At 37.0% G+C, this 20,866-nt stretch overlaps 1 protein-coding gene across 1 annotated transcript in view; it reads left to right on the forward strand.

Annotated features, from left to right (window-relative positions):
• Positions 1-62: 62 nt before the first annotated feature.
• LOC135481821 (dynein axonemal heavy chain 3-like) overlaps positions 63-20,866 on the forward strand; it is a 38,523-nt gene continuing 17,719 nt past the window's right edge. The window contains exons 1-39 of the mRNA XM_064761545.1: positions 63-304; positions 1,311-1,415; positions 1,823-2,006; positions 3,032-3,134; positions 3,683-3,821; positions 4,720-4,909; positions 5,274-5,349; positions 5,567-5,686; positions 5,928-6,053; positions 6,287-6,482; positions 6,874-7,053; positions 7,520-7,656; positions 7,815-7,920; positions 8,155-8,333; positions 8,587-8,680; positions 8,993-9,083; positions 9,311-9,501; positions 9,811-10,042; positions 10,976-11,187; positions 11,426-11,517; positions 11,844-11,958; positions 12,149-12,319; positions 13,036-13,298; positions 13,732-13,933; positions 14,301-14,507; positions 14,642-14,756; positions 14,985-15,180; positions 15,427-15,535; positions 15,767-16,057; positions 16,347-16,438; positions 16,556-16,757; positions 16,952-17,104; positions 17,421-17,643; positions 17,842-17,972; positions 18,423-18,839; positions 19,365-19,526; positions 19,854-19,979; positions 20,278-20,435; positions 20,618-20,698. Coding sequence (XP_064617615.1) covers positions 257-304; positions 1,311-1,415; positions 1,823-2,006; positions 3,032-3,134; positions 3,683-3,821; positions 4,720-4,909; positions 5,274-5,349; positions 5,567-5,686; positions 5,928-6,053; positions 6,287-6,482; positions 6,874-7,053; positions 7,520-7,656; positions 7,815-7,920; positions 8,155-8,333; positions 8,587-8,680; positions 8,993-9,083; positions 9,311-9,501; positions 9,811-10,042; positions 10,976-11,187; positions 11,426-11,517; positions 11,844-11,958; positions 12,149-12,319; positions 13,036-13,298; positions 13,732-13,933; positions 14,301-14,507; positions 14,642-14,756; positions 14,985-15,180; positions 15,427-15,535; positions 15,767-16,057; positions 16,347-16,438; positions 16,556-16,757; positions 16,952-17,104; positions 17,421-17,643; positions 17,842-17,972; positions 18,423-18,839; positions 19,365-19,526; positions 19,854-19,979; positions 20,278-20,435; positions 20,618-20,698 — 6,215 coding nt within the window. The 5' untranslated portion in view covers positions 63-256. The remainder of the gene's footprint in view (positions 305-1,310; positions 1,416-1,822; positions 2,007-3,031; positions 3,135-3,682; positions 3,822-4,719; positions 4,910-5,273; positions 5,350-5,566; positions 5,687-5,927; positions 6,054-6,286; positions 6,483-6,873; positions 7,054-7,519; positions 7,657-7,814; positions 7,921-8,154; positions 8,334-8,586; positions 8,681-8,992; positions 9,084-9,310; positions 9,502-9,810; positions 10,043-10,975; positions 11,188-11,425; positions 11,518-11,843; positions 11,959-12,148; positions 12,320-13,035; positions 13,299-13,731; positions 13,934-14,300; positions 14,508-14,641; positions 14,757-14,984; positions 15,181-15,426; positions 15,536-15,766; positions 16,058-16,346; positions 16,439-16,555; positions 16,758-16,951; positions 17,105-17,420; positions 17,644-17,841; positions 17,973-18,422; positions 18,840-19,364; positions 19,527-19,853; positions 19,980-20,277; positions 20,436-20,617; positions 20,699-20,866) is intronic.

Genomic DNA, 20,866 nt, shown 5'->3' on the forward strand with positions numbered 1-20,866 from the left:
TGGGGATTTCTCGTTGCCTAGCGTCACAGTGGCCCGGATATTGTATATCAACATGGAGGGAAATGTTGCTCCGTGTGTTGATGATACTAGTGCACTAACCGAGCCTTAGAACAGAAAGAAAAAGAATAATGTAGCCGGTTGATAGTGTTTCTGTATAGTTTTATAGGTTGACTGTGGATTTGTTTATCTCGGGTTTAGCTGAAGAAGCTGCAGGACTTACGGAGTACGCTACAAACAAACCAATCACCTACCGAAAATGGCGCTAGATCGGCCAAACCAAGTGAGGACATCGCAAACTAAGATGGTAAATTTTCTGTTGTGGACTTACAAAAGGCAATAACAACCACACCTTTCAAGCGATTAAAACCAACTGTAAATTGTGGTATTGACCTTAGTTAGCTATTTTCAAACATAGGAACGAAACATCAGTGTTGATGTTTTTGCAAGTTTGCTAACCTAACGTAGGCTTACTGAAAGTCCACTGCCGCCAGTAACTCTTATCTTTAATATTAGTACCCCCGGTATGAACAATATTTATGTAACATATTATAGTCAGTGTCATTTGTTGAGTACAAGATTCCAGCTAAGATTTTTGTTCCCAGGTAATAGATTCTGCAAAATGGCGTTTACAGGTTGTAAAGACAAAATCAAATCAGTTTAGGACCTGATTAGTTTTTAATGGGAGACTCGAGGACAAGCCACACAGAAGGTTGCAGTGCATGTGTACATTATAAATGTTTTATGAGCATACATACACCAATAATTGTGACGTATTAAAGGAAAGAACAAATGAGTTCACAGCTTTGAATCGTCTTGATACAGATGGGAAGAAGTTTTGCGAGTTCCTCTTTGCTTGTTTCATTGGTCTAAGACCCCTTCAGGGAGTCTTTTGTATTGATGTTATTATTTCATGGGTTATAGACAGTTAATTTGTGCCACTGAAACCACTATTTTGTGCCACTGTAGGCCTGCAAATTTGTATGGCTAAACTGGATTCTCTTAAAATTTAACATAAATTAAAAGTCTCATAATTACAGGAATACATTGGGAAAACTCCACATATCTTATATTATTTTATATACGTTTCAAATAATGTGACATTCCAGAGATATAGTTGTGGAGAATAACTGACTTCATGTATAATTTAGATATAATTTATAGACAGCCTATTATGTAAAATTAAGTTCGCCTACGAGAGAAAAATATTCATTCTCTATGTTTTCTCATTTGTTGTTGCTTGCAATATTTTGTGGAATAAAGCATTGAACAGTGGGCTTTTAAATTTTTTTTTTTTTTACTTAAACTTTCAGTTCCAAGATATGCAACCTACAATATTTAGCTCCAGCAAAAGCAAGGGCTTACCAGGCCTGCCACCTCTGCCCTCTTCAGAGCAAGATGCCTCTGATCTTTACCAGGTAATGCCATCATATGTACAAGTGTTCATATACTACGCCTATAGAATGTATGCCTATGTTTATATGTTAATAAGTGCAGTTATATTCACTGAAGTCAGTGAATCAAAATACATAATAGTGTAATGGTACCCATAATTCACCTGTTACAAATTTGTCGCACTCACTGTGAGGTCTCCCCTTTGAATTTCACAGGTGAGAAAAACTTAATTGTTTGTTGAATGTTATACCTGGGACCAGTACACCTACATTGAAGATCAGTACATGTATAATATATGGTATACTGTTTACGCTTAACAAGTCATATTAGAAGGGAATTGTAAGAACTTTCAAATGGATGAGGTTTTGATAGTTGTAGACCACCATAGCTCATAAATTAACAGCATGAATTTGTCTTTCCATCATGACAGATTGTTCTGAGGAATAGCCAGCATCCTCCAATCATGAAAGGTACATCCTGGACTTTGGCATCCCCTTTTAAAGAGGACAGATTCCATAGATCTCCCAGTGAATCCATCGGCAACAATTACACACCAACTGCGTCCAACCTCAAGTTGAGAGATATACCAAAGATGACAAGAGCTAAGACAAAAAGTAAGTGGAGGAGCTTAAAGGTAACATACATGTAGATTGTCAGTTAGTGCAACTTTGTATGGATCTCACCTATATGGGTTAAGGTTAAAGACTGACAGATGCTTCTAAAAAGTACAGATTTATTACCTCAAATGTATTATGCAAGGGTTGTTGCTTTAAGTTATAAATTTCATTGAAATATTTGTTTCATTGTGTATATGCTATGTGACTTCGCAGTTTATTATATCACAAAATGGGATACAACTGTATGCAACCACTGTTCACCTTGTTTTGTTTTATTCATTTCTTTGCATCCTTTAGGATTAAAACCATGTGAGTAAAGTTTAGCACAGAATATTTAGTATGAACCTGTATGTATTTCTGTATACTTACGTCCACTTTTTCTATCTCACCTCTGCTAAATATACACCCACTGTGTTTCTATGATGTATGACATGTGTGTTATTTTTCATAAAGACCCTGGCTTTTTTGTTGAAAATGTAGTGTAAATGAACACCTTGTATTTTCTGTGATATATTTTTGGGTCACTTGAGACTGCATTTGTCTCATCGACAAACCATGCATTAGGAGCTTTGGTCACAAATGTATTCTTTGTGTGTGCTTCTGTTGTGGTATTGAAAATGTCACATTTGAATTTGAATATACATGCACTGTAATAACTTGGTAAATATCCATGAAACAGTCTGTCAGTATATGTATGCACATGAAGTCATGATCAAATGAACAAAAATGAAAAAAGATATTTGAAAAAGATCAGTTATTCTACTTTGGTAGTAAAACCGTGACATTACAGACATTTTTTCTTTGAATTGTGTGTATCAAAGGCGTAAGTTTGTATATAGTAAGGACTATCGCCTATAAATAAAAGTTTTTAACAATACTGAGAAAGTACTGGGAAGGTGATATATGTACTTGTAAATAACATTTGTCAAAGCTGATGAGGATGACAGTGTTATCCTTTCAGTTAATTTCAAGTAAATTTTTTATCAGATTAATAAATCTTTGTGTATCTCTTAATATTACAGTGGAAATTGGGAAGAAAAGTCCCAGGCAGTCTAAAGAATTCTCTCGAATGAAGACAACGCTTGGACACAGCGCATCTGTTATACCCCCTGTAGTCACCAATGGGTTAGTCTATTCTGTGTATCATTTTCTGTTTACATAAACAGAATCCTGTTGTCACCATGAAGTGGCATTAACCTAATTCTTCGAACAGATATTAGTTGTGCTGAAAGCAGAATATTACATTTCTTTCCCAGCTTTTTGTGAAAGTAAATATATGAGTATGTTAATCATAAGATGGTCTAACCATGTGAGAAAAAGAAACTGAATAATGGTGCTACAGTTACATGTATATTTTCTAAAAAGAGTAGACCCGGTGTCCCAAAAATTAGAAGAAATAGGGTAAACCTTTGTTTATTAACAGAATTACTTAAGCGTTCTTATTTGACTAATTTAGACACAGCATTATAGCAGATATTATTAAACCATGCAAATGGTATAATTAATAATGTTTTTGCAGATATTATAAATTCAGACAATGTATGTCAATGGAAGACTTCCTCTGTCAATTTTTGACTTGCATTCATTCACTATTATAAACATGCTTACAAGATAATAGTTTGTGTTCTGACTCCATCTGTTTTGTTTCTGTATTGATTCTTTCATGATAACAGAACTTCTGCTGCTGATGACACTGAAGAACCTCTGCCTCCTAGTCGTCCCATGAGTCCTATGGAACAGCAGAACATCATGCTGAGTAGAGAGAAACAAGAGCTAGATCTCACTGGGGAACCTTCTGACAGAGATCAGGAGGTCAGGCAGTCAAAACAGACTTACTTGTTTGTATATTTTTAAAAGCTCTTTATTAGGATCTACGGGTGAGGATTGGTGTTAAATTGGATTGGAAGTTAAATTGCCACTTACACTAGTTTTTAAAAAATACCAAGAACACCATCTGATGAAACTTCAAACTAGTAGAATGCATAGTTTTTGCTTTATATTGAATTTTGTAACTTTCAAGACCAAATTATCTGAACTGGGACCGCTGCTCCCATCAGCTGGTTCAATTTTTAAGTTACGTATCAAGCTACGTTGTTCACACTGCGGCAGTATGGTATCAATATGTATTAAAGTTCAGTGAAAACATGACGATAACCTTCTTGGCTGTGAAAATCCTTAATTTCGTCCCCTTAAGCAACATTAGCCCAAGTCTACTCTGATAAATATTCACATGCTGATAAATTTCTTACAGTCGGCAACCTGATGTTTTACTCAGGGTTGATTTTTTTTTAAATTAATCCAAAAGTTGACGTTTTCATGAACCCTGTGTTCTCTCTCACATAACGACAGAGAATAGGAGATTCCATCGGCGTAGCGATTTATCGGCATTTTGTCGGATTACCACCTTGTAATAGTTTGAGCTCGTGGGTGTTTACTTTATGGATTTATTTTAAGTGGTTTGCAAGTAAAACTAATGAAATAGAAATTTAAAGAACATAATCATATTAGAGCTGAAGAAATCATTTATAGATGGACTACATTTTGTCTGGGCAGGTTTTCTAGTTGGTAGATAAGTATATTGTCATCAAGCTTGGTTGATACAACAGACTGACCTCAGATTAACTTGATCTGATACATCAACGCGATCACACACTGTTATGATAATCTGTATGTCTACTATTTATGACAATATGTTCGTTTCTGTTTTTAGCGATATTACTTCTACATACAACAAGGTATCCAGAAGAACATGTTGGCTCCTCAGCCCCCTGAACAGATGAAAAAGATCAAACAGCTGGTACCTAATGCCCTGCTCTCAAACTCTGACCTGGACCTCAGTGTGCAAACTCTGACTGAGGAGATTGATGAAGATTACGAACACAGCCTGCGGAAATCCATTGGTAACTTCTGCGAACTCTTCTCCAGACTTTTGGTCTAGAACAGCACATTGCTATTTGATCAAGCGGTGACATGGTAGTGTTCAAGGGAATTCACTAATGATTCAGTTTAATTGCTTTTCAGATCTTAAAGTCAGCATTATAATGTTAAAACATCCTGCGTTAAATTTTTTAATTGGATTTAAGTTTGCAACTTAATTGAATGTGATATACTGTTGGGACAATTGATGTTATTTACAGGGTTGATCAGTAGTTTGTCCATCGTATGTATAGATAACATAAATGTGAATATTTGCATATAGTCTCCTGCACAAATTATACATTCATCCTACTTGTGTTATTGAAGCCATGCTTTCCATTCTTTCAGTCGACTACATTCTGAAAGATCCAGAGGAAAAGAACAGACTTCATATCTCACAAACCCCAAAATCTTTCCCTCAAAGGTTAGCTAATTAACATTTCTGTGAAAAATTTCAATGATGTTTCTTTGTCATTTGTCACAATTGATTGACGAATGTTAACAGGTCAAAGCATTAAACCCCTTGTGATGTTTGTGTTGTAAAGAAAAGAAAACCCCTTTATGTATCGATCTTGAACATATGTATTGGCATGATTCATTATTTTTTTTAATTGAAGTACAATTTTTCTCCTGTTGAACAGGATAATCCGAGCTCCAATTCCATGGCATGACACTTATGTGCAGGCCAAGGAATTCAACTATAAACATTTGTTTATCAATAATGGCATCATGCAGGAGTTAAGAAACATCTGGTCCGATCAGTGAGTATCCATATCTTTGTCATCTTACTCATACTAGCTACTGAGCATGGCAGTTTAATCATTATAACCTTGTTCATCCCTGTAAATGTATGCAGTAAAACACTCAACATTAGTATTTTTTGATGGAATATATAGTTAGGTAAAGTATAATTCTGTTAATTAAAATAATGAGCTTTACATATATCTTTCCTTTGTACAGTTATAACTGCATATATATATATAAGCTTGTGCTGTCTCACAGGTTCTCCCAGCTGAGATTTGTCAATCTCCAGGAATTGCTGGCTGCTGATCTTCCTCTCCTACCCACAGAGTTTGAATCTCTAGTGAAAAAACAATGCTGGGAATCACATGAAGTTCTCAGGAAAAGGTGAGTATTTCAGCTGGTTAATAAGAATTAAAAGCACCTAGTGACTAGGCTTAAAATTGTATCTAACCTCAGGTCAGTATATGTAGTTATGATATTATTGTTTACCTTTGTGTAAAGATTAATTTTGAAGTTTTCTCAACTAACAAATTTTTTCATGTGATGAGTTATGTTTTTACTCTTTATTTGAAATTTCTTGATCGTAAATATTCTTTCAATTCTTCTAATGATTACAGCTGGATTCCCACATGTGCAAAGATGTGTTTGGACAAGAAGGACTTGTGGCACCATCTTTTGCCACAGTATAACTCCCAGTCTGAAGAGTTCATCAGAGGGTTCTTCTCCACAGTTGCCTCCCTTATGTCCCTACAGCTCAGGGAAATGGTTATTAACTCTCTGGCTGACTTCCTGGCATTCTTTGAAATTCACGAGGTATGGGTGCCATTAATGTCATGTTGAAGACCAAATTCTTAAGTATGACATCAAACAACAATCAAATAAGTAAGTAGATTGCTTAAGACTAAAGATGTTGCTTATCAGTTTTGATTAAAATAGATGTACTTATGCCCCTGTTTTTAACTAATGATTGATTCTGTCAGTGAGAGTGAGGATGTACATATAACTTTTTAATCTTACATTTATTTATTTATTTGATTGTTACCGTACTGAACTTATATGGTGGCTGTTTTATAGGTTGAGGGAAACCACAGTTCCCAGCGACTGAAATACGTGCACCTCTAATCACTAGAGCACGACTCCCTTCTTGACTCTATTAATGAGTTTCCTACTAGATTATTACATTGCATGCTATCCTTGGTTTCAGACAGGGAATGATTTTGGGGAAGAGTTTGACGAGCTCCAGTATGTGATGTCCCAGGTGATGATCATCAAACTAAGAGTTGAGGAGCCAAAGATTGTCTTTGATCCTCCTTTCCGAGATATCAGAGATATTATCCTCCGATGCTTCTCTGAGATCATTGCCAGTGCTGATGGGTTAACCAGGGTGAGGGTTTTTATTTTTCCTTTAATTGTGCAGCAAAATCCTATGGACTAAATTCTGAAATATTTATTAAATACTTCAGAGAATTCATGGGATTCTTTTGAAGGTTTGTTGAAGTTTTGACATGTACACACTCTAGGCAGTGGGTGAAAATGTACTATTTTATTACCCTACTTCCTCAACCTTTTCGCCTATGAAAAAAACAACTTTCAGTGCATTGTAAGCACATTATTAATTTCATTTCAGAGACAAAACTACAGTGCTTGGATTGACCAATTTTAGGGCCTCACAATTTTATCAGTCTACACAGAATATTGCTTTCAGAATATATGCTTGAATAAACATCTTGCAAACACGCGAAAAGGTTAAAGAATTACAGTACTCATTGATGGTAAAGAAAATATTTACAATACCATGCATTGATACTTACCATATTACTAATATGTACTCGTATATTTGGATGCTGTAGGTGGAGTGTGAAATATTCCCGGAAATAAGAGGTCAAAGGCTACTCTTGAGGTCTGTCAAAATTGAAGAGACTTTGGTGACAGACTATGTGGACAAAGCCATGGAGATTTTCAAACTGAACACTGTTGGACCACAAAAGTAAGATTTGATGTTTACACTTTTGTTTATTGTGTGTAAAGTTTTACATATGTGGCTCTATTAATGACTGATACATTTTTAAATGTTTTTAATGCTGGAAGGAGATATAATATGTCCACTGTGTATCAAAATAAATAATTTGATTTTGTTGCCTTCAGGTATTTGAACTTGTACAAGAAATACTCAGATCTTCTGAATGGCAAAGCTGACCAAGAAGTTACAGCTTTTTTGAAAGAGACACATTCCATACAGGCCTTCAAAAATGTAAGTGTGAAACTTCATGATATAAATTTAGGCTTGACTTTTTTCAAAACAGCGCAGGTAAAGTATTCATAGTTTTATTTTTACCTTTATCAAGATCAAAATCCTTTTTTAAAAGTTTGCATACGTGTAACTAAAATATAATATACTTAAAACATGTTATAATATTTATATTTTCATAACATAATTATTGTATTGTTTTTATAACTAAAGTTTCTATTATCGTTTTCTACATAGAAAATCATGGGATATGACAGTTTGAAGACAGAAATTGCTTTGTTGAGGATTACAGTCCCCTTGAGCATGTTCTGTTTGGATTGTCTGACCCTGAATGCTGACCTGTGTGTGAAGGCTGGGCAGCTCAGGGAGAGAGTGATACAGTTTGAGGTGGACCAGAACAGGGATCTCAACAGAGCGTGAGTTCACACTTCACTGTCAGATTTCTCTGATTTTAGCTACACAAAAAAATACTTTACAGTACCTCGCAACACTTAATTACATTTTGTTTTCTGGGATGACCTGTGGATCTTCCAAGATAATGTAAATCACTCAACAGCAGTTGTATCATGCTTAGATATGCCTGGCACTGACTGATAGTTATGTTAACAATAATAACGACAAAGAGATCATTCAGGAAACCTTGCTGTCTAATTTATTAATAAATTGCAGAATTTGTCGAAAGTATGATGAGATGGCAGACACAGTGAGTGATGTACCGGACACTACAAAAGACTTGGTGGAAACTCAGGAGTACCTGAAAGAAGTCAGTTTTGTTTATTCTTTCTCTTTGGTTTTATAATTTTGTGTTTAAAAGCATGGTCTCGAGATGACCAGAACTAGCCGATGAGGTTCTGTGTTCAAATCCATCTATCGCTCCCCTCTTTACTTTGTCTCATCCTTTATTTAACTGAGTTTGAGTCTTTGCTGATCTAAGCAGATGGGGATGACATAACTAAAAGTAGCAAATAAAGTCATGTGTTCAAATCCAGGTATTGCTCCCTCTTTACTTTTTGTCCTTCTGTAAGTAAACTGTCTCATAAGTTTTGTCATTGTCATTACATGTATTTTTGTGCAGTCTGTCGACATAACTGTGTACAAACTGAAGGAAGACACAGATGAGGCTGCCACACGACTTATGTTTCTACTGGACTATGCTATCCTACCATGTAAGTACATGTGCATGGTAAAATGCATTCTGTTTTTGTTGTGATTAGTGTAAATTGTAGACAGTTTTCCATGTGAGTAAAATCATTGATCAAAGAATCTGCTATTCTGTATGCATCTTAATTATTTTCAAAGGCTATTATTTTGAAAGAAACCAAAACATCTGATATAACAGCTGTTGTCCTTTGTCAGCAGTGGTGAGGGTAATTTTGTTCTCTTTGTGTCACAGTTGAGGATATCAAGCTGAACAGCACAGTATTTCACTGGCCAGAGCATATCCGGACTGTGTTTGATCTCAGTCAGAATCGGCTACAGAGCAAGAGAGAGGCCATTGAGGATGAACTGAAGAAGAAAGTTTCTGCTTTTGAAGATAAACTCAATGAGTATTACAAAGAGGTGGAATCTTTCAGAAAGAAAGAGGTATGTGACACTGAATTGTGTTTGCAGTATATTTACATGTAAGTGTTTTTGGGGTTTTTTTTTATTAAAACATGCACATGCATAATGAGAATTTTAGATGTCAGAATTTGAGTGTCATTAAAATACACCAGTAAGCTTGATTCCTCCAAAGTAGCAGATTTGGTGTATGTGTATGAATATAATCCTGATAATATAATCACATGTTCAGGTACCTGTGTTATTTCATCTTCATGTACATGAATGTGATAAATGCAGAAAAAGTAACACAACCATTATCTGACCTTGATGTGTTTTGCCATTAAATTTCAGATAATGAGTTCAGACGAGATGAAGTCTAATGTGGAACAACTGGCCAAACTACAGGAGAATCTAGAGGCAGCCAGATTAGAGCTGGAGTCAATCAATGAGGAGGAGTCGCTATTGGAATGGGAACCCACTGCCTTCCCACAGCTTCAGCAGATGTTCCAAATGAAGGATCCATATGATAAGCTCTGGAACACTGCCTACACATTCCACAATAAACAGGAGCAATGGATGAATGGTAACACAATGGCTTCAAAAATCATCTTTTGCGAGTTGTTTCTCCTACTTAAATGTGTGTGTAGTAACGTTACAACTATTGATTCTTTTTCAAGAATCGCACAGTATCATTTCAAATAAATAATAAAAATAACATGACATCACAGTTAGCGTCAGTGAATGGAGTCCATTTGGTTGTACTCTATATAGATTTTTACAGGGTAGGTAAGATTATGGACAGTGACTTGGTCTATGATTAGTTACGCGGGAGAGTAAATCTGAACTGAATGAAGCTTACATATAATCTAGGAAAGTCTGATTGTAGATTATACAACCTCTGTCACATTGGCACAACCAGGCCTTGAGATATCCATGTTTGTTATCAGAATGCCACAAATTAGACCCACCAGTTCACCTTGCTGTTCATATTTGTGCTTAAAAGGATTGTTGAGGCTACTGCCTTTTCTCACACTCAGATTGGCAACATTTGATGTATTCGAAATGAAGGCGAAGAACAAAACTGTTACAAAATGAATTTCACATTGATCAGAAACAAATGGACCCTTCATATATAACAATCTTATGATCGGTTAGACAAAGGATTGACATCACAACAGACATCATCTAAAAAGAAAAGGTTGCATGGTCTCCCCAGATAGCTCAATGGAATGTTTTAAAGCCTTGTGTTTATGAGTTTGATCCTATCTCTAACGTATACCAGTCAAAGGCTTACTCAGGTGGTACAAGTCATCACCCATCACCACTCCAATTACAAACTTGCAAGCATAGATTCTTGAAAAACAATCAACTGCGCAGACAATAGTGTGATGTCGCAGCAAACGTTTAAGTACTGTTACATGTAATGTGTTGTATTTTATGATTCCATGTCGGTGTTTTGTGAACACCAACATGGGGTTTGATGGGATACCTATCAACCATTTATTGCCTCTTTTAGGACCATTCACAAATCTCAATGCTGAAGAGATTGAGACAGAGGTTGGGGACATGTGGCGTACCATGTACAAGTTGACCAAATCCTTCTCTGATCAACAAGGCCCTAGAAGGATAGCAGATAGCGTCAAAGGGAAGATAGACAAGTTCAAACAGCATTTGCCTATACTTCAAACCATCTGCAACCCGGGTATCAGAGACAGGCACTGGGAGGCTGTAAGTTTATCATCTTTACAAAATGTTTTTCTTATATACCAGGATTAATTTTTTGATTATTTTTTTTTCTTTTGTTCATTCACAGGTAAATACATGAACAGTGGAAATCTGTTTTGTGAAATGAAAAATGAATTTCAAGTCAGCTTTAATGACCTCCATGTTGCTTTGTTGATGAATTGAAAAACTATTTGGGTTATGATTAGTTATAACTGAGATGCTTGTTATAATCTGTTTGCAGATGAGTGACATTGTAGGCTTTGACCTGAAACCTCAGCCTGACACATCTCTGTTCCACATGTTAGACTATGGCCTTGGAAAACATCTTGCTAGGTAAGTTCTTCTGGATGTCACATGAGATTTATAGCTTTTTCTATTGTAAAATCATAAGCATATGTCATTAGCAGCTGTGGTTTTGTGGGTTTCTTGTTGTCTGTTTAAGAAGCAAACCGATACAGAACTATACAAAAGAAGCAGTTGCAGGTATGAATGAGAAAAATCACCACAATGTTCTACATACATGTATGTGTATGTACATAACCTTTCTGCAGGTTGTCTCTACACTCAGAGGTATAACGCCTTTCTTCCTGATTAGATAGCCGTGGAAAGCTCAGCATTAAGTGAATACAAATTGATTGATCAGTTTTTAATTTATCCAGATTGGAGGAGATTGGAGCAGCAGCAGCCAAGGAATACTCTCTGGAGAAGGCATTGGAAAAGATGAAGACAGAATGGAAGCCAATGAGCTTTGATATGACACCATACAGAGAAACTGTACGCTTCAGTATTTTACACAGAAAAAAATTCACAATTTTTGTTCTTTAGGCTATTTTGATGACAAGCATAATGTTATCTTAAGATAAAAATGAATATGTGAAAAAACTTGTTTATTCTGTGAAACACAAGTCAGCATCATAGACATCTTGTACTTGGTTGAACTGTAATGTGTGTGTTTCTGTTGCAGGGAGTTTCTATCTTGTCTTCTGTTGATGAGATCCAGCTACTTCTGGATGACCACATTGTCAAGGCTCAGACCATGAGAGGCTCACCCTTCATCAAGCCATTTGAAGTAGAAATGAAGGAATGGGAAGAAAAACTCCTTCTCATGCAGGACATCTTAGATGCCTGGTTGAAGGTAGGCATCAAGACAACAATCCCAATGGCTTTCTATGTGTTGAACACATGGTGTGGTGTAAAACAAAGTATAAAAATGTGTGTGTGAAAAGAAATGAGAGATTTGTCTTAATTTCATCACAACTGACAGACCAAGCAAATAAGAAAAATAGTGATGACAAGAAAAATGTCATGGAGAAACAAATTTAGAATTACTTATATACCATTCACAACACAATATCTTGGAGAATACCACTCAGGATTGGAGGTTTGCTGTGGTTGACATACACACAGTGAATCAGTACACTAGGCCAAAAACACTGTAATGGAAGGAGGCATCAGATGAGGATCACAATAACTATGTTGGTAGTAGTGTAGGACATGAAAGGACATACTTTAATTTTTCCTGGCCATTTTAGTTTTGCGGTTGACAGGTTTTTTTTTGCCAAACAAAATTCAACTTTGCACGGCATTTACGACTGCTTTTGCTGAATGCTGTCATTATTTGTGAGGGCTGATTGATTTATAGTATCCAGAAAAAGCATCTGACTGATTTATTTTATGCTGACAGCATGATTTACCCGGAAGAAGACTTCCTAATAAGGGGAGATCATTTCCAGGCGGACGAAGGGAGGTAACACTGTGTATGTGATTTCAGCTCCTGTTTATGAAAGTTTGATTTAATCACCATACACTTTTGCTTATAGCTAAACAGCTCTCATTATTATTTTTCTGCAGTGTCAAGCCACCTGGCTTTACTTGGAGCCTATCTTCAGCTCTGAGGACATCATGATGCAGATGCCTGAAGAAGGAAAGAAATTTGGCATAGTGGACAGTTACTGGAGGGACATCATGACAGAGGCAATTAAAGACACTAACTGTCTGGTGGCGACATCACAACCTAACATGATTGGCAGGCTAAATGAGGCCAATGTGCTTTTGGATGAGATTCAAAAGGGATTGAATGCTTATCTGGAGAAGAAGCGTCTCTATTTCCCAAGGTCAGTTTAAGTACATATGAACAATACAGGAATTTCAAAATGTTAGAAAAAGAAAGTGCTGTTGGATCACATGGTTGATCATTCAGCCTTGAAAATAAAGTATTAACCTATCCAGTTGTGGGACAGGTTTCCCCAAGGCTATGCCTAGTTTCCTCCCACCATAATGCTGGCCATCATTGTATAAGTGAAATATAAATGAGTATGGCGTTAAACAGTAATCAAATAAATAAACCCAAATAAAGTATTATTTATCAAAATCAATAATAGGCAATCTGAGCCTCTTACACATTTATGGTTTCTGATGGATCTTGTTAACGACTGGTTTAACTAAACTTCCTTATTTTAGTCATTACATGTATATGTGATCCCGAGATGAATCTGTTTGCCTGTCATACATTAGGGTATTCAGCATTTATTATGTTTTGATGGCTAGGTTTTTCTTCTTATCTAATGATGAACTGCTGGAGATCCTGTCAGAGACCAAAGACCCATTAAGAGTTCAGCCTCATCTGAAGAAATGTTTTGAAGGTATCAGTAAGCTGGAGTTCACGGAACAACAGGAAATTGTTGGAATGGTTTCAGCTGAAAATGAAACAGTTCCATTTAACAATAAGATCTTCCCTGCAAAAGCCAAGGTTTGTCTTTGTGTTGTTTTTTCTGGTTTTAAAATGATGGCTTGTTGAATTATATCAACACATGCAGATGTCTTCTGATGGAACTCTTCATGGACTTAACGTGTTGTAAAATTTGCGATTATTTCTTAAGCCTGCTCAAAGGCCCATTATGTTTAATTTCATTATTTGTATAAAGTATAATACATATATACTTATTCTCTGTTTTCTCATTTTTAAGAGACAGTTGATAAGAGGAAGAAGCGTAACACTGCATTTGAGTTTTTGGATTGCATGCAAGCTGTTTAATATTAATCATTACAAATTTTGTACTGATCACAGTAGTTTGGAAAAGACTCTTTAGTATTTACTCACCCATTTTTTCTTTCAGGGTATGGTGGAGAAGTGGCTGCTTCAAGTGGAAGACACCATGTTGAGCAGTCTGAGGAAGGTGATATACGACTCCACTCAAGCTTACAGTTCCACCCCCAGGAAGAAGTGGGTATTGGATTGGCCTGGCCAGGTTGTCCTCTGTGTCAGTCAGATCTTCTGGACTATTGAGGGAGCAGAGGCCATGAAGGAGAAAGATGGAATGAAGGTAATACGTATGGACATTCCCGGTAATTGCTAGAAAAGCATGGGAATTTTTTTTTTTTTTTTTTTTTTTATAAAATTATAAATTATAAATTAATTGTTCGGTCAATCAGGTCATGCTGTCTTATATATTTGTAGAAATTCCTGGAAAAGAACAAGAATCAAATTGATGAGATTGTACAGCTGGTCAGAAGCAAATTGGAGAGTGGCCACAGGATTACTTTGGGAGCCCTGACAGTCATTGATGTCCATGGTGAGTTTGAATACTTGTCCGAGGATTTCTGTACGTGAACCAAACATGATGTAAAAGGTTCTGATGAAGTTTGGATACTGTCTTTATCCTTGGATGCTTTAACTGTAAGGTGTTCAGTTTCATTGTGTTTTACTGAGAAATGGGTACTTATCTAAATTGTTTTTTATTTTTTTTTATTTTTTTTTTTTTTAACTTCTTTGTACAATATACTTATGGCTGGTATTTCAGCTCGAGATGTGGTGGCCACTTTTGTGGAAGAAGATGTTAAGAACACCACAGACTTCCAGTGGTTGTCTCAGCTTAGGTACTACTGGGAGAATGATGTGATAGTGCGTATGATCACCACAGACTGTAACTATGGGTATGAATATCTGGGCAACACCCCCAGACTGGTCATCACTCCCCTCACCGATAGGTGTTACAGGTAAGGTCTTAAATAGTTGTACGTTGATAATCATTTATTAATGCTTTAGGTAAAAGATCTAAATTTGGCTTACATGTTTGAGTATGTGTTGTGAAAATCTATAGGAAAAGCTAAGTTTGTTTTGGTTATATATATAAGTGTGACACAATCATTTGACAAATGTAAGCTACATGCCGTCTGCTTTATATCATCCAGGTTCTTTTTCTGAAGGAATAGACATATAAACCATGACTTTGTTACATTTAGAACCTTGATGGGAGCCCTGAAGTTAAATCTTGGTGGAGCACCAGAGGGGCCTGCTGGGACTGGTAAAACTGAAACCTGTAAGGATTTGGCTAAAGCTGTGGCTAAACAGGTGGGTGAGCTTTCTTCTTCATCTTTTGTCATCTGGAACAGCTAGTGTTAAATTTAGCTCCTCTGGACAAACCCACAGTCTTATTAAACGTCCAGTGACATGTGTTCTTTGTTAATTTTTGCATATGTACTCACACAGGCTAAGTGACAAAGGAAGTGTAATTTCTGGAATTCTTGCAAAAGGTCATAGTAAAATGACTATAAACATAACCCATATTTTTCTTTTCATCAGTGTGTTGTGTTCAACTGCTCCGATGGTCTTGACTACAAGGCCATGGGCAAGTTCTTCAAGGGTCTTGCTCAGGCTGGGGCCTGGGCGTGTTTTGATGAGTTTAACCGTATAGAGCTGGAGGTGTTGTCCGTGGTGGCCCAGCAGATCCACAGCATCCAGAAAGCCATCGCGGCTAAGCTGAAGAAGTTCATGTTTGAGGGTACTGAGCTGTCTCTGAACCCAAGCTGTACTATGTTCATCACCATGAACCCTGGTTATGCCGGGAGACAAGAGCTGCCAGACAATCTCAAGGTGGATATTTCATAATTACCTCCTTTGTACTGCAAAACCTTAAAATACTCAAGGAGGGGTAAAAATTTTTTTGAACACTGCACATTAAATATATCAAACTTGATTTTATGTTGAAATAGTATTTGTCAATTTTTGGATTTTGGTACGAGACTTTGGATGTTTAGAAGATTTTAGGACTGTTAAATGAAAAGTCGTTGTAAAAAAAAATTGCTATCTGTATATCTGTGATAGTCATTGATTCATCTGTTTATGAGCAGCTATTTATTCCAAACTGCTATCAACTTGGCAGGTGTTATTCAGAACAGTAGCCATGATGGTGCCAGATTATGCCATGATTGGTGAGATTGTCCTCTACTCTATGGGATTTAGCGATTCCAAGAGGTAAGTTCAACTTGGTCATTCAGTAATAGAACTTTATTAAAACTTTTGAAGTTTAAAATGTGTAAAGTTTTAAAATATTAGAAACAACACAAATTACATTTCTATGTTTCTTTTTAGTTTGGCCGGAAAGATTGTAGCTACGTACAAGTTGTGTTCAGAGCAGTTGTCGTCTCAGCACCACTACGATTATGGAATGAGAGCTGTCAAGTCAGTGTTGACTGCAGCAGGAAATCTCAAACTGAAGTACATGGAGGAGGATGAAGCTGTTTTACTCCTCAAAGCCATCAATGATGTCAACTTACCAAAGTTTTTGTCACAGGTTAGTCAAGGGGGTATATTACGAATATTAAGCATGAATTTGATTAACATTGATTTCAGTAACATAGACAACAACAAGAATTGTCCTCAGTTTAAAGATTTACAGTTTCAATAACTAGGTTACACCATTTTATAAGCACTTCTGATTGTTCATCTGTCGTGTCTGTTCTTAACCTTGAATTTGTTTCCTTCCAGGATGTGCCGTTGTTTGGTGGTATTATCTCTGACTTGTTCCCTGGCATTAACTTACCCAAACCAGATTATGATGTCTTCCTGGATGCTCTTAAACAGAACATTGCCAAGCGCAAACTACAGCCAGTTCCTTGGTTCATTGACAAGATCATTCAGGTATTGTTTCTATTTTTTTTTTCAGTCATTCAGCAATACTTAATGTCAGCCAGGTGAGCAGATAAAACCCCATCATTATCGTTTTTTATTGGTCAGGCACCTGTTGATGTGTCTGACTAATAAAAACTATGCAGTTTCTCAGTGTACTTAGAGGTTCTCTATTGTTTATTAATTCAGTAGACGTGCAAATGTTCATTAGGTGTTACTAAATTTTTGTTTAATACTTTGTCATGATGAATTGAAACACAATGCATGTCTTAACCATGATGAGTGAGAAAAGGATCTGATCTGAATCTGAATTTGACTGTGTTTGAAGATATACGAGATGATCCTTGTACGTCATGGTTTGATGATAGTGGGTGAGCCTCTAGGAGGGAAGACCATGGCTTACCAGTGTCTGGCTGATGCACTGGGAGACCTACACCTGGCAGGCCTGATGGATGAGTTCAGAGTCATCCACAGGGTTATCAACCCCAAGTCCATCACCATGGGACAGCTGTATGGCTGCTTTGACCCTGTATCACACGAATGGACTGATGGTGAGTTAATTACTCAGACCTAAAAGTTCATCTAAGCCTTTTGGTCCTAAAATTAAGAAAATCTCAGAGGATGACATTATCCTTGATGCTTCGGCTATAAAACTGATGAAGAGTAGACTTTGTCTGCTGAATTCCATTCTGTATGAGGATTTAGTTTGAATGGAACAAGGTACAAGTGTTTGCTTTTTCACTATACAGGTGTTCTGGCCAATACTTTTCGTGAGTACGCTAGTAACCCAAGTGTTGACAGGAAGTGGATTCTGTTTGATGGCCCTGTGGATGCTGTGTGGATTGAGAACATGAACACTGTACTGGATGACAATAAGAAGGTAAGGTTTACCTGCTGTCCTGTTGAGCCTCACATTGATGGTTAGTCACTTGAAATAGGACCTTACACCACACTATTACAATTAAAAATCTAAATTTTAATAGAATGGCATGTTTAATGAAGCTGTCCCTTTCTCTGTGATATAAGGAAAAGGCACACTGAGAGTGCAAACATCTGCCTCACCTACATGTACAAATTCCGTCACTACTGTCTATACTCTGCATTTCTGTCCATCTGTGAACGGTGAAACAAATTCCTGTTTCCAGATCACCACCACAATTTAACACATTGGTCATTAGCTTAAGGTCAAGTCGTACACAAATTTTTATCCAGATCCCTGCCTGACTTTTTCTGTAAAGTTGCTAACAGACAAGTGAAGTCAGACCAAATCGTTACCTCCTTGATAGAGGTAATGGCACTCCTGTATATGCATACATGATGTGTATTTCAGTTGTGTCTGATGAGCGGTGAGATCATACAAATGAGCAACAAGATGAACCTGATCTTTGAGCCGGCTGACTTGGAGCAGGCTTCCCCAGCCACAGTCAGTCGCTGCGGTATGATCTACATGGAGCCCACCCAGATGGGCTGGAAACCAATGAAGGAGTCATACATGCAGCATGAGTTACCAGCCAACCTGACACAGGAGCACAGGGAGCTGGTAGATGACCTGTTTGAGTGGCTGGTTCAGCCCTGCCTGGACTTCATCTCCCACAACTGTCGTCTCTTCATCCAGACCTCCCACATGCACATGGTGTTTACTCTACAGCGCATGTACTCCTGTTTGATGGATGAGATCATTGCTGATGGTGCCAAAAGTCATGACCCTGATGACCCAGATCGAGGGGAGACCTTAACCAACTCACAGGTAAAGAGACACGCGACTGCGGATCATAATGCAGACAAGCACATCTGAGTTATCTGGTGGATTATATGTTTGTATTAGGAGAACCTTAGTATGCCCCTGCAATTTGCGTGTTTAGAGACACAACTTTATAACGTCACAGCACTATGTGTGGTTGTTGCTTTATGACATGGTAGGGTTAGAAAAATGATATTCTGTCAATAGTTTTATTTACGCATAAACATTGCCACGCTGAAAGATACTTGTAGGCAAGTTGTCCTAGAATTCCATACAGTGCCAATGATTCCAAGGTATTCACCCAAATGTCACTTGAAAGCATCTCATTGGCATGCCAAGGTGTAATTCATACTCCCAAATGTAGCCTGGACATTGTTTGTTAAGGTCAGCTTCAGAGATGGAAAGAAATTGTAGTTTTATGCAGCAGTCATTCAGGTTATCATTTTTATTTTAGCACTGTGACTATAATTGCTGAAAAAAAGAAAATAAATGAGAAGTTGTTTATACAGTGTGTGTATTTTATGTATTTAGATCATGCTGTGGCTGCAAGGCCTGTTCCTGTTCTCTGCGGTGTGGTCACTTGGAGGCTGTCTACAGGGTGACAGCAGGAAGAAGTTTGACACCTTCTTCAGGAACATAATCAGTGGCACCAATAATGAGCACCCCAAACCCAAGAGCATCAAAATAACAAAGGTAGGCTTAGACATTCCTGTTGGTTTTTACCATAAAAACAATTTAGTGCAAAAATCTGCATGTCATTTACGTGTTTGTTTCTAACACTGTTAATCATTATTTTTCCTTGTCGCCATAAGTACATGTAGCCTTTGAATGATGTTGTGTGGCTGTAACCAACTGACGTTAATTAAACATTTTGAAATTTGAGGGTGAGATTTGCTCAGGTGTGTACTTCAAAATGTCATATACAAAAACCTCCAGTTGTAATTTGTGTATGATAGTATGTAAAACTTGATTTCAAGACATATGCAATATGCAAACGTTCACGTTTTTTTTTTTCTTCAGAGCAACTCCATCCCAGAGAGAGGCAGTGTCTATGACTTCTGCTTTGAGAAGAAAGGCACTGGAAACTGGGTGGAATGGATGACCACTGTTGACAAAGCCTCACAGGTCATTCCGCCGACTGCCAAGGTAAATGTGATGAATTTCTCAGACTAAATAAGACTTGTATCAGGGTATTTTCTGTCTGTGATGCTGGGATTTCTGAGAAGATTTGTGTGGATTTTGAAAAATGGGTGCACTCAGTTCAATGATTGTTTGTCAGAAATTTTGGGTGACTGGAGAAAGTGAGTTATGTTCATTGACGAAATATATTCTTACCATAAAAATCCAGCCACTTGAAAGACAAATTTGAAACGTTCAGTATATGTGTGTGATCTTATTCAAGTTTACTTTCTGTATGTTTTTCTTATTTGCTTGTGCCCCTCAGGTCAGCGATCTGATCATCCCCACCTCAGAGACAGCCAGACAGGTGTACTTCCTCCAGTTGTACCTCACACACGAGATCCCCTTGCTGTTTGTGGGTCCTACAGGAACAGGCAAATCAGCCATCACCAATGGTTACCTCATCAACCTGCCCAAAGACACGTACGTTTTCTACTTACTGTAGTTCCTTATTTTAACGTGTTGAGTACATGTAACTTTATTCTACCTTGACATGGTACAATATTGTTGTATTTCATTTCAAATATTTGTATGAAACTAAAATGTTTAAGAAAACTTAAGTTTAAGAGAATCTTTTGTCAGGCATTTTTTAATTCCTGTTGTAGATATGTGCCCAATTGCCTGAACTTCTCCGCCAGAACATCAGCTAATCAAACACAAGACATCATTATGTCTAAACTTGACAGGTAGGTGTTAACATCTCATTATTTAACATCTCATAAATTAGTTGTTTTAGGTGGTAATTGAATCTAGTACAATTGGTTAAAACGGCTCAACTGAACAAAGAAAAAACAAGAAAGTGTTCTTCTACTACTTCTCTGAGAAAGAATGGATTGAATATTGTTTTGTTCTTG

Source organism: Liolophura sinensis, chromosome 1 (genome assembly GCF_032854445.1).
Source record: "Liolophura sinensis isolate JHLJ2023 chromosome 1, CUHK_Ljap_v2, whole genome shotgun sequence".
NCBI classification, from domain to species: domain Eukaryota; kingdom Metazoa; phylum Mollusca; class Polyplacophora; order Chitonida; family Chitonidae; genus Liolophura; species Liolophura sinensis.